Source organism: Apteryx mantelli, chromosome 3 (assembly GCF_036417845.1).
Source record: "Apteryx mantelli isolate bAptMan1 chromosome 3, bAptMan1.hap1, whole genome shotgun sequence".
Lineage (NCBI taxonomy): Eukaryota > Metazoa > Chordata > Aves > Apterygiformes > Apterygidae > Apteryx > Apteryx mantelli.
In genome coordinates, this window is record NC_089980.1 from 109380570 (window position 1) to 109393922 (window position 13353).

Sequence of the window (13353 nt, forward strand, 5' to 3'; positions counted from 1 at the left end):
ACAAATAGTTTTTTTTTAAACAAAAGGAAATTGAAGAAACCCTAAAAAAGAGATAAGGTTAGATTACATTCTGTATGCTCCATGATCCTGGGAACAGTTGCATAAGGTTATCTGCCATACAGATTACTTCCACTGATGATAGAAAATATAACAAAGAAAGAAGCGTATCTGTAACAGATAAAATTTTCAAAATTACAGTAATATGGTAGACATTTAGATTCTCTGTAGCGTTTTCTGTCAGCAATTACATTTAATATCTGTCTTATATTAGGAATAAATTTGTATGTTTAACACCCTTGGAAGAACCATAGTAGTAGCCTTGGGGGGTTGGGGGTTTTTTGTTTGTTTGTTTTTTTGAGAATGTCACAAGACTTTGCAAATCTTTATTTAATGAAGGTACAGACAGATAAGACCTTCTCCTTTCCCAGTTTCCTATCGTAATGGTAAATAAAACTGGCATTTTTGCTTTCCACAGTGACACCACTATGAATGTCTTTGTCTCTGACAGATTAACATTGTTAGTTTTACTATTGTGTGATCTGTAAGACATATAGAATCACATCATGTTTTAGTTTAACTGAAATTTATAATTACCACATCTAATGTAAATGTAATGTATTATGTTATGTAATATGTTATAATTATCTAAATAAAATATATATTAACCTATTATTCTTAAGCAAACTCTTGTGAAATCATTATGTTGAGTTTCAGTTTCTATGTTCCCACTTCTGCTTCTCTTTCTCTCTTGCGCTGCCTACTGCTCCCTAATATCATAAACAAATTTGATAGAGTTGTCAGAGATTTCAGAAATAAGAAAGTTGCTTCAAGTCCCATGAAGATAGCTAGCCAGATAGAGATTTCTTACATGTGCCCCAGTTCCAGGAAAAGCTTTATTTGGAGCTTATCTCTCTTGGGTGTTAAACATGAGACATATACTTTACAGGATATCAGGCTGTAGCAGTTTATAGTATTCAAAGAACGTTTCTTTGAGGCATCAGTGTGCTTTGTGCTGAAAATCTCATTTTTGTGGCTAACATAATAATACTTGAACATCATTGAAACATTTGTGATAGCAGATAAGTAATTTTAACAATATTTCCATGAGGCATGTAAGCATTGTTAATTTTACACCACTTTCCCCAGTATTTATGTGCAAACAAAACCATAGAAGTTAGGAAAAAAAAGTCAAAATGCATGTGTTGAAAGATTACATGATCTGTGTGTATCATTTGCTATACTCACATTATTCTAAATGGAGACCTAGCTGATGCTATCTGTGGATCTTAAATGTTTGTTTGACTGCCCAGAAACTTAAAGCCTAAACATAGGTGTTTGGTGCCATTTGGAAGTTTCCCTGGCTTCCTGCTACCAGTCAGAAGGCCATGGGTTTTCCGTAGGTTGTGTGTAACATCTGCCAGCACCATCTAGCTGCCTCAGACATAATGAGGAGAGCACTAGATGTACATATTTGGCTACCAAATCCAGTCTGGTGTCTACTTTATGGTAATTGATTTGCTTCTTGAGCTTTCTGTAGTTACCTAAACACAAATGCCTAACATTATTTGAGACACTATATAATATCCAAAATACTTTCATAAGGAAGCTGAAATGACATAGGACCTGTGGGTCTTACACCTCCTGACTTGTTAGCTGGGATTTGGACAAGATACTCAGCAATTCCAGAAATGATGTTAGACGCCTACATTTAAGTAACTGCCTCCCTCAGAATCTCTACTGACTTTAATGGGAGTCTAGACTCTTACTGTGCTTGTAGTTACTACAAGAACACACCTAAATTTGGGTGTCTCAGTCTTAAACTGAATCCTAAACTTTATGTCTATGCTAGGAAATTAAGTAGTGCCAAAGAACATTTCCAGACACTGAAGCTCAGTGAATGATGAATATAGCTAGATGTAGATGTACAGACACAGATAGCTACATCATTAGCTTGCTAAAACACGCCTGGTGTGGTTTAGACATGTGCCAGCTAACACTTCCACAAACAAGTCCTGACATGGCCCACAAATTAGCAGAGGTCAGGGACTTTTCTGGTTTGTGAATTGGGCGTGGTCACCCTGGTCTGGAGAGAGAGAGAGTTTAGAGATATGGACATGGGTCACTCCGCATCATTTACTCAGTGTCAGAAAATGGTACCAGGAAAATTCATTTTACTAATATAGATACATATAGTGTGTTGCACAGAACTAAATAAGTTGTTAAATGACCATGGATTTTATTAAGTGGTTAATGCTGTTTTTTTCTGACTGGACAGCATAATTAAATCTTAGCTATAACTTAACTATATACTACATACTAAAAAGCTGTCAATTCAATATACTGTTTTGATTCAGTTATCTAAAATGTGACATTCAGTATCTTTTTTTTTTAAAGCACTGCTCTTTCTGAAACAATCTGATTTTCATCTGGAACTACTGTTAATTCTTTAATTTACAAATTGCATTCTCATGCTCACTAAAAATGGTACAGTAGTTTAAATCTCATCACTTATCTAGTTCATTTGCAGGCATATAATCAGAAATCCTGAGGTCTTTGTGATATTATCAAGCTCCAGAAGCAGTGCTAAACTGCAGTGTTATTTTTCTTCAATCATATATCATGAATTTACACTCTTAGTCTTCCTGCTGCCATTGCTTGTTTCAGAGAAATTAAATCTAACAGCTGAGAGGACACAAAGGAAGATGAGTGATTAGCAGTTTGTCTCTGAGATATTTGTACCTTGTTGTTTTCATCAAACAACCTAGAGACACCTCTTCCAAAGACTTAGATTCAAATATCAACCACTGTTAGCTTTCCATTGTCAGACCCTTTTATGGGCTGATTTTTTGGAGTTTTCAGCTGTCAAAATAAATATTTTGCTAATGCATAAGCAGCAAAGTTTTGATTTCTCTAGTGTTGATGTATCTTTTGTCTTTGTGGCCTGCCCCCCTCCCAAAAAAAAAGGGCAAAACAATTTTACAGTAGTTAGAGGTAAGATTCAAAATCAGCATTTGTACTCTGCACCACCTAACTTTTAAAAGCCCTTCTACTAGCTCTATTTACAGTTCTTGATTCTATTCCAGGCTTCTTAAAATATCTATGAAGAGAGGCCAGCAAACTGAGCTGGCAAGTAACAAGCCCTGAGGAGAAGGTGAAGCTTACTCCAACCCTTCAAAGAGAGGGATACATCTCCCTCTAGCTTGTCTTCATTTTGAAAATTGTATTGGACTTGGTTGCTTAAGATGGTCTAGCTCTTTCTCACAAAAAAGGCTATTTGGTAGGATATTCTTTATACCTAACAACCAGTGATTTGGGTTATCCCTGATAATATGATTGGCCTCGAGGTCATCTCTGTCAACAGTTTTCTATAGCAGCAGATAAGAGGCAGCAAAAGAGCCAAACCATGGTTAAATTATGTGGCCTAGAAATGGTGATGATAAAATCATGAACAAGCCTATTCAAAAACTCCATAGATTACTAGCAAACCTAGCACATGTGGTTAGGTATCAGGTCATACATTGTCAGATGTCTGTGTCTTTTAGGGATGAAGGTGTGTATGTTTAAAATGGCTATTCATAAGATTCTTCTGCTTTAGCCAAGTTAGCTCTTCACATAGCCCATTAGTTCATTACAACTGAAGTGAAAAGAAAATGAACCAAGGTCTGGCTTCATTGTATATTTATTTCACACTCTGAGAGTGCATGTAATTCACACAATTATTGCTGTAAAAGAAATGCATTATTTCTTCCCTTTATTGCAGACCACTGAATATGAAGGTTTTTAATTCATTACTAGGAAGTATATTTCAGACTTCCCATGAATTGTTACAGTGTTGATAAAGAGTCAGTGCCAGGTCCAATTTGAGACTGCCACTACAAATTTTTTTTTCCTAAATGGTATCTGCAAACCTAATGTGTTAACAAGGTGTCGTGTGAAGATTTGGCAAAAACAGGCTACAAATATTGGGCTACTGTGTAAAAAAAGAAAGTAGAACATTAATTTCAGAATCAAAACAAACTGTAGGTTGTTAGACAGCTAAATCCTCTGCACAAAACTTTCTATATTACTACATGTTACCTTCTAATCTAGAGGTTGTGCTTATTTAAACCATTTTTTATTACTGGTGACAATACCATGTTTGATATACTTGCTACTACAAATCTGGGGGAAAATTGTTTTTATTTGTAATTGCTTAATACTGAGTGAGAGTCAACATAGCATTAGGTTAAAATTAAAAAATATATAACTATACCATTAAATTACTTAAGCAGTATTTTCCAGATGGTTAGATTTGCTTTTGAAAGATTGGACAGCTTAATATAGACAAGCAACGTTTTAGAATCAAAAGAAAGCAATAATTTGAACTAATGTGACTATGAAATGCAAATTGCCTTCAAATATGGCTTTTTAAAAATTCTCTTTCAGGGACAAAGCTGTGAGCTTAATTACAATGATTGCCTTATACAATCCTGCTCCACTGGGTTCCTTTGCGTTGATGGAATAAACAATATCACCTGTTTACCTACTATCCCCCAAAGCAAGCAAACTGTCACTGAAATGGCTGAAGTGTTTCCTACTGAGATTTTAGATGATGACCTTTCATCAGCCCTATCTGTGTCTATGGAACTTTGGTCTAAACAGGCTACTCCTGACTTTCATACAGGACAGGTGTCTCAAGGTAAGAACAATAAGCTTTTGAGTAATGCATGTATCAAACTTCTTTCCCTGTTAGTGCTTTTTCAATGGTAAGAATATTCAAAGTATATTAATTTTCTTCTGTACCTTCAGAATGTTGTTTTCCACCTTCTATACTTCCTTCTGTTCTTGTGAATTTTATCTCCCATCCTTTCTTAATTATATGTTTAAATGTAACTGGTAAATAATTCTTTTCTCTCAGTAATATTTTTCTCTGGCATCTTACACATCCTATAAAGAAAACTGCACTTTCTCTTAGCTTGGTTTTTGGTTTGTTTTGCTACAGTGTGCAATTTCATATGCCTCATATTGTGTTTAGCTCTCTCTGACCCTAATGCCAATCTTCCCTTCTTCCTTGGCTAGTCAGCAGCAGACAGATAATTTGCCTTACTCCGTGGGGACCTTGGTTTTTCTTTCCTAGCTCACATCTTTTCTGAGTGCTTCCTTTTCTGTGCATTTGAATGTTTTTCACTAAAAATATCTGCAACAATTCTCCCAAGATCTTTGCCACTTTAACTGTTTATAGTCAAGTTTGGGGGAAGCAAAAAAACCCCTATTTTTAACATCTTTAAAGAAAGTCAACACAAATAGAAGTGAAGCAGTTTATTTGGAAGGTTATCTCTTTGCTGTATCCTTTCCATTTTACTAATGCTAGTTTTTATACACATAGTATCTGTATAAGACATCTTCTTACATTTCGTTTCATTTTTGCCTATATACTCTGTCTTTTAAAGTATTTATTTGAATAAGAAATAAGCCAGGGGTCCTGGTTTTATTTAGGTAAGTCAGTTTTACTGAACATTTGATTTCTGCACAGACTGATCTTTGGGGATATACCTAAGCTTTTGTTGTGGTTTTTTTTTTGGTAGGTAATATGGCTTCTTGATGTAGGTAATGACACTGAATGAAATGCAGTTAGTAAATGCAGTTACATCTGTACCTCTTCCAGCATATCATGTCTGCTAGTTCACTGATGTTCTCAATGGAAAATATTTGTAATTTGTTCATTTTGTATTGATACACAGCAGGAATTTGATGTAGAAAATTTAATACTTCTGTTCTGAGTAGTGCCATTTGTTCTGATGCTGGCCCCCATACAGACTGTGAATATTAGAAGAGTTTGCCTTTACTCAACTCTTGAGGTCACTGAAACTCCTTCTACACTTTTATTAAGAATATGATTTACAGAGTTGTATTTGTCTGCTATATAATACCTTGGTAAGACTGAATGATGTTTTAGTGACCATATAATTTGCTGCAGATTTGGTCCAGGGCCAAAGTTGTTCATTTTTTCTTTTCTCCTAATTCTCTCTCTTTTTTTATTTATTTTTATTTTTTTTTTATCCTTAAAGGCCTGAAAAAGACAGGTATTTTCAGCTGTGAGATACTTCTGACTAATAATTTGGCTAAACTGAGCTATGGACTAGGAGGACTAATTGCCACTGGAGAGTCTTCAGCAGTATTCAGGATAGCAACCTCAACAGATGTTCTGTCTTCACAGTTTCTCAGTTCTGCTGTTCAGGTCTCACTAAAAATAAAGCTTAATATCACACCTGTACCATATGTGGCTATTGGTACTTCCATAGAGCTAATGTCACTAGTTCTTCCCCAGGATAATTATGACACAGCCTCATTTATCACTAGTTCCTTAATGGCACTTTCTGTTTTCCCTGCACAAGTTTCCTCATTACAGCAGCACCAGACTGTTGCTTTATCTGCCACAGACATGAGTTCAGTAATTAGTAGCATACCAGGGGCTGAAATAGAATTAAATAGTCACTCATTACTCTCCCATGGATTACAGTTTACAACTACTTCTGCAAGCGCAACTTCAGTTCTTTTTAGGTTGTTTCAAAAGAGTCTTGGAGAATTGTCAGATGTATTTTCAGTATCAGAAGAGCACTGGAGATTGCCAAGTTCTTCAATAACTCCTCATTTCTGTACTAAGACATTTATTTCAAAACAGATATCTTTCCTTAGTTCATTAGTTATGCACAAATCTCAAATGCAAACATCTCTTCCTAGTGAATATCTGGCTATTACTGCTTCATCCATCAACCAGAGACTCACAAACATCAAATCACAGTCTGCTGATTCTTTAAGTAAATTAAGCCAAATATGTGCAACATGTTTTATGACTGGATTAAAACCCTCTGGTGAATTCTTAGATCAAGTTCTGCATAGCAAACAATCCCCATTTTACGAGACATTCTGGATGAACTCAGTGATATTAACCAGCTGGTATACACTAATGGGAGCTACTGCTATTACTTCTGGGTATTTATTTTCTTTATCTAACAAATAATACCATCAGTGGAGTTCACAGAACTGTCATCCTTGCATCCGACTACAGGAAGTACACATGCATCTCTGAGAGGAGGAGCTGTTCTACCCTTGTCTTCACAAGAATCAGATGCTCATTTTCCATGTTTTGATTCAGACTGTGTGACTATTTTTCCTTCACAGGCTATCTCTTTAGAACCATCACTTTCAACACGTACATCCTCTCAAGAAATATATACAGATCTGACAAAAAGATTAACTGCTGTTGAGCAGCTGACAAGAGAGGAAATTCAACATTCACTGGAATGAAAACTGTATGATCCATTTATGGAGATCCATCGTTTAATAAGTGAGGGTACTTCCTTAGATGTTCAGCTGACTAGTGTATTTCAAGAACTACTTTCAAACCACATAGCAAATAGTATTTCTGAATTCAAAACACATTTACTGATAAATCCACATGAGACTTTAAAAATATTATCAAAAACAATCCAGTCAAGTGTTCTTGATTTGCATCTTCTGCCTACAAAAACTTAAGGTCTAGACTTACTGGTTGAATACCCTGAAAAGTTCTCATTTTTGGAATCTTCTAGTGATGAGAAACCTCACCTGGTTTTATCTGGACAAACCCCCTCTGTGCAAGCACAAATTCCTAAAATGTTAGTGACAAAGCATTTATCTTCTCATACCAGTTATCCTGCTTTAAGTTCTGCCTTAAAAGATGTTAGCAATACTGTACTAGAACCTATGAGATGGACAGACCATACTGCTGTGCACAATAAGGAACTTCTCCTGAATCTAAACACTCTCTTACCCAAACTTCACAGTGTGTCTGAACTGGATTCAGCTTCTGGCCTTTATCAGCTGATGTTATCATTTCTATTCAGACAGCTTTTTGAAGTGGTCGGGTGTTTTTATACAAAGATAAAAGTGTCTGTCAAGGTTGCCAGGTGCTTGAAAGAGATTTATTGTAATCAGGCAGCAGCTAGTTCAATGGATGTGATACCTGCTGCTGTACCTGACACAGATGGTTATTCTTCATGTTCTGCCACATAGACTACTAGATCAATATAGAAGTAGGTGGAGGCTGCTGTACTGCTGGCAGGCAATCAGGAACTAACAGTTTCACTTCACTACAGTAAACCTTTCAGAACTTAAGGTATACCTTTCATTATACTTGCATCTAAATTCAGTAGGTATCTCTGTGGCTATGGTATGAGTATAATTATTAACATTTTTTAATTTAAAATAAGTATTGAGAAGTGTCTTTTTACCCCTTGAATCACTTTTACATATAATTAACACCACTTCTGGCTCCAAAATCAAAGACAAATGAGAGACATTTTTTAAAATATTACTTTTATAAGAACATTATAACTCTTTCAGAAATGAGGTCTGGGAATTAAAAGATCACATAAAAACCTCTATAAGAAACTATTTCTTTTTCACATGGTGGAAAAATATCCACGTTTGATAGACTAGTCCTTTCAACTTTTCTACTTATAAAGACTGATAATGGATGCTTTCAGTCACAAGTGAGAGTTACATGTATGAATCCTCAAGAGGCCATTTCACATCAGCATTCTAGAGATGAAAATCATCTACTTGTCATGCAGAACATCTCTAGACCTTCTCCAGAAACCTTAAATCCAAAAATATTCTACATGAAAATATGTGTATCTCCATGTATTGTGTTAGACAAAGTCTTAGAGCATTACAATGGACATATATCCATATATCTGTGGTTATGTAATATTTTAAGCCTTTGTATAATACAAGCATTTCAAAAACTTGCCTGGTACCATTATCACCACTTTACAGATGACAAAACTGAGGCATACTGAAATCAAGTTATTTTCTAAAAACACTGAGAAAGTCAGTGAAAAAACTGAAAACACAATCTTGGTATCTGAATCCCAGCTGAGTATTCCAGCAAACATACCATGGTATGAAGGGAGTCCTTAGTTTTCCTTGTCAGCACTGTATTCATCCCACAGTTCATCTTCCAGGCCTTCAGTGTTCACCTCAGGAAACAGTTCTTGAATACTTACAAATAGTTGGTATAAATGGTCTGGTATCAAACTACATCTTTCAAAGTAGGATTATTCATCAGTATACTTATTTGCCACAGACAAAAAGAAGTTCCAGATGATCTCCTAGTGAGGCTGAAATGATCAGTATAAAACAAAACTTCTACATAAGAACATGCTGTTATCTCATTGCTAAGAAAATATGATTTAGGACTGTATCTGGATTGTTTGTGACCTTTTTCATCAGGCAAGCATCACGCAAATCCTGCTACAAGTTCAAAACAGATCAAATAGAACAAATATTAAACTAGGTACTCAAAGATCTATGAGGACATATAATCATTTGTTCATCTGGTGCCTCTGAACTACATTATGGAGCTCAGGCATATTCTACCACCAGCTTTAAAAATATGCTTTTAAAAACGCAGGACTACTCAGGGGAATTTGGTCTGCACATTTACAGAACAAGTTTGTGGCAGAGGCTTCCATACAGTTTTTCTAGCAGCAAAAAGAAAACTAGAGAAAATGTGGGCCTACTGCTGAATTGGGCAGGGGGGACCTGGTAACAAAGGAAATGGAAAAGGCCATGGTATTTAATGCCGCCTTCACCTTGGTCTTTACTGACAGATCAGCCTTCAGGAATCCCTGACCCCTGAGATGAGTTGTAAAGTCTAGAGCAAGGAAGACTTATCCACAGTGGAGGAGGATCAGGTTAGGGACAAACTGGACATACACAGGACCATGGGCCCCGATGGGATGGATGCTCCCACAAGTGTTGAGGGAGCTGACCAAAGTCATTGCAAGGCTGCTCTTGATAATCTTTGAAAGGTTATGGTGATCAGGAGAGGTTTATGAGGACTAGAGAAAAGCAAATGTCACTCTTCTCTTCGAGAAGGACAAGAAGGAGCTCTTTCAGGCAAGGTGTTGGAGCAAATCTTCTAGCAATCCTTCCAAACACAGAAAGGACAGGAAGGTGACTGGGAGTAGTCAGCATGGATTGTGAAGGGGAAATCATGTTTAATCAATCTGATAGCCTTCTATGATGGGATAACTGGCTTGGTGGATGAGGGGAGAGCAGTGGATTTTGCTTATCTTGACTTTAGTAAGGCTTTCAGCACTATCTCCCATAACGTCTTCATTGACAAACTGATGAAGTATGGACTAGATAAATGGACAGTGAGGAGGACTGAAAAACTGGCTGAACTGCTGGGTTGAAGGCATTGTAATCATAGGAACAAAGTCCAGCTGGTGGCCTGTCACTAGTTGTGTAACCCAAGGGTCAATACCGGATCCATTACTGTTTAACAACTTCATTAATGATCTGGATGATGGGATAGCATGCACCCTCAGCAATTTGCATATGATACAAAACTGAGAGGAGTGGTTGTGCTGCCATTCAGGAGGACCTTGAGAGGCTGGAGAAATGGGCCAACAGGAATCTTACGATGTTCAACAAAGGAAAATGCCAAGTCCTGCACCTGGGGGGAAAAACCTCATGCAGCAGTACAGGATGGGGGCTGACCAGCTGGAAACAGCTTTGAAGAAAAGAGTCTGGTGGACAACAAGTTGACCATGAACCAGCAGTGTGCCCTTGTGGCAAAGAAGGCCAACAGCATCTTGGGCTGCATTAGGAAGAATATTGCCAGCAGGTTGAGGGAGGTGATCCCTCCCCTCTACTCAACACTGATGAGGCCACATCTGGAGTGCTGTGTCCAGTTCTTGGGCTCCCCGGTACAAGAAATACGTGGACATTTGTTGCGGAGGAGTGATGCACTTCACTTGTATGAGGGAAGCAGCGCTATGTTTATTGCAGTAAGAGAGTGACTCAACAAAGTTCAATCGTAAATAAGAATGATTTAATGAGGTTTGATTGGCAAGGTTCACTCAGTTATTTACTGCATGAAGGACAGGGTCAGATGCACGTGCAACAGAGACCCTCCTGTTGAGTCACGAGGTTCAGAAAGGACCCCCTTGCTTTCTAAACTCCTTCTGAGAAGAGCCTAGGTGTGGCTGGATCCAAGCTTAGTCCCAGATTTGGTCAATGGTTCATGTCTAAAGGAGTGTGTGCGAAGGAGACCCTCCTGTTGAGTCACGAGGTTTCAACTGGACCCACTTGCTTTCCAAACTCCCGCTCAGAGGAGCCTGGGTGCGGCTGGATCCAGTCCTAGTCCCAGACTTGGTCAACGGTTTATGTCTAAGGGATTATGTGCGCAATTAATCAGAGATATAACTCAGCAAAATTTCACGAAGTTTGCAAAAGTTCAGCATGCTATTAATCACTTACTGAGGATCTGTTGCAGGTAAGGAATCTCTCAGCCTCAAGGAATAATCTCGAGAGGTGTCCCTGCTCAGGAGGAGGTTCTGCAGTGCAGCCCACTGCCATGCAGGAGAACTCAATGGGCTCTGGGCTGCCCCCTATTGATGGGGAGGAAGATGATTGACTCATAGTCATATTTGCATGCTAGACGGGCCTTAGCTGGCACATGCTCATTTAGCCCCTCCATACGTGCTGATAACAGGGAGGTCAGGTTGAGGGGGAGAGAACACATCAGAGTGGGGAAGGAACACACCATCACAACATACTGGAGTGAATCCAGCAAAGGGCCAAGAAGATGGTGAAGGGCTGGGAGCATCTGTTTTACAAGGAGAGGTCAAGAGAGCTTGATTATTTAGCCTCAAGAAGAGAAGGATCAAGAGGAGTCTTATCAGGGGTAGCTTATAAATATGTAATGGGAGGAGTCAATAAGATGGAGCAAGACTCTTCACCATGGTGCCCAGTGTAAGGACAAGAGGCAATGGGCACAAATTGAAATACCAAAATTCTACTTGAGCATCAGAAAAGGGTTTTTACTGTGAGGGTGACTGAGCACTGGAACAGGATGCCCAGAGAGGTTGTGGAGTCTCCATCCTCAGAGAAATCCAAATCGACTGTACATGGTCCTGGACAACCTGCTGCAGTTGAGACTGCTTTGAGCAGGGGGTGGTTGAACTAGATGCTCTCCAGAGGTGCCTTCCAACCTCAGTTGTTCTGTGACTCTGTGATATTCCATAACTGTTATGGAAGAACTGTGTTAGAGACATTGTTTAAGATGACTGTTATCACTTACTTCCATGCAAGTATCCAGTTAGTCACTGAGTCACCAAGGATGGGATTTAACTTAATTGTAGCTATCTAAAAGTTGCTTAAACAATGTAAGCTATATTCATCTGTAGTAAATGAAGAGAAATGGCACAGCTTTAGACATCTATTCTGGGATAGGATGGAAACTCTTTTCCTTCCCTCCATATATTTCTTCTCTGTAGTTTTGTTTTTGTCAAAGAAACTGAATGTTGGGCCCACTTTTCTGATTATGTTGTTATGTGCATGATAACTTGCAAACTCACAAGAACATCTGGGAGACCCAAATACAGCAGAACCGAAAATCCATGTTAACAACACATCTCAAAGAACTAGAGCTACTGCGCAGTAAATAACTGTTTTTACTTTTATTATAAATAGTAGCATTTTACTAAAGTGTATTTTCTCCTTCTAATGAACCACCTACTTCCCATTGCTTAGAAGGTGATCTGTTTACATTGAGTGTATATTCTGATCTGTTTTAAGACTGCCTAACATACAGAATGGGATCTGAAAATCTGATAAGTAATAATTAAATTGGCACATACTATAAAGCTCCTCATATGCGGCATTATTTTGTTTAAAATCTTACTCTGCCAAAATTCGAATCTTCATTTCCCTCTTGCTCATTTCAGTCGTTATTAATTAGACACGCTTAGGAGAAAGGAAATTTCAGAGCTGTCATTGTTTTTTTACACACAGTTTTCCATGATAATGAACTGCTTTTCCATCTTTCTCCTTGATCAAGTCCTATTCATTTACATGAAATAGTGTATGGAGATGTTGCTGAAAAATGGTGAGATTCCATGACACTTTTGCCTTCTAATACTGTTTTATTGTGTTGGTTTGTGTCACTTACATTCACTAGAGCTGCTAGCACTCTCATAATTATTCCAGATATGTCATTATTATTCAGCACATTATGTTTAGTTGCCCCATTCACAAGAGCTATAATCATGTGCTGATTTAAAATGCATCGTGTTATATATGCTATATTAAGGAAGGAAATACTGAAGACACTAGCTGTATAGGTTTGCATGGTATTTCATGCAGAGTGAATGTGTTGAACTGTGATCTGGTATTTGAATTTCTATTCTGTAACTGCTACAAGCTTGAACTTGGTAAGTTTACGGACCTCTCTCACAAGCAGTCATTCTCTCCAGTGATCTGGTACAAGACACATAAAAGTGTTAATGCAAGCCTGGCCTGCTTCTGCTTTTGTTTAGG

At 37.8% G+C, this 13353-nt stretch overlaps 1 protein-coding gene across 1 annotated transcript in view; it reads left to right on the forward strand.

Annotated features, from left to right (window-relative positions):
* Nucleotides 1–13353, forward strand: part of EYS (eyes shut homolog) — a 956188-nt gene that overhangs the window by 537769 nt on the left and 405066 nt on the right. The window contains exon 31 of the mRNA XM_067294141.1: nucleotides 4426–4678. Within this exon, the coding sequence (XP_067150242.1) occupies nucleotides 4426–4678 (253 nt within the window). The remainder of the gene's footprint in view (nucleotides 1–4425; nucleotides 4679–13353) is intronic.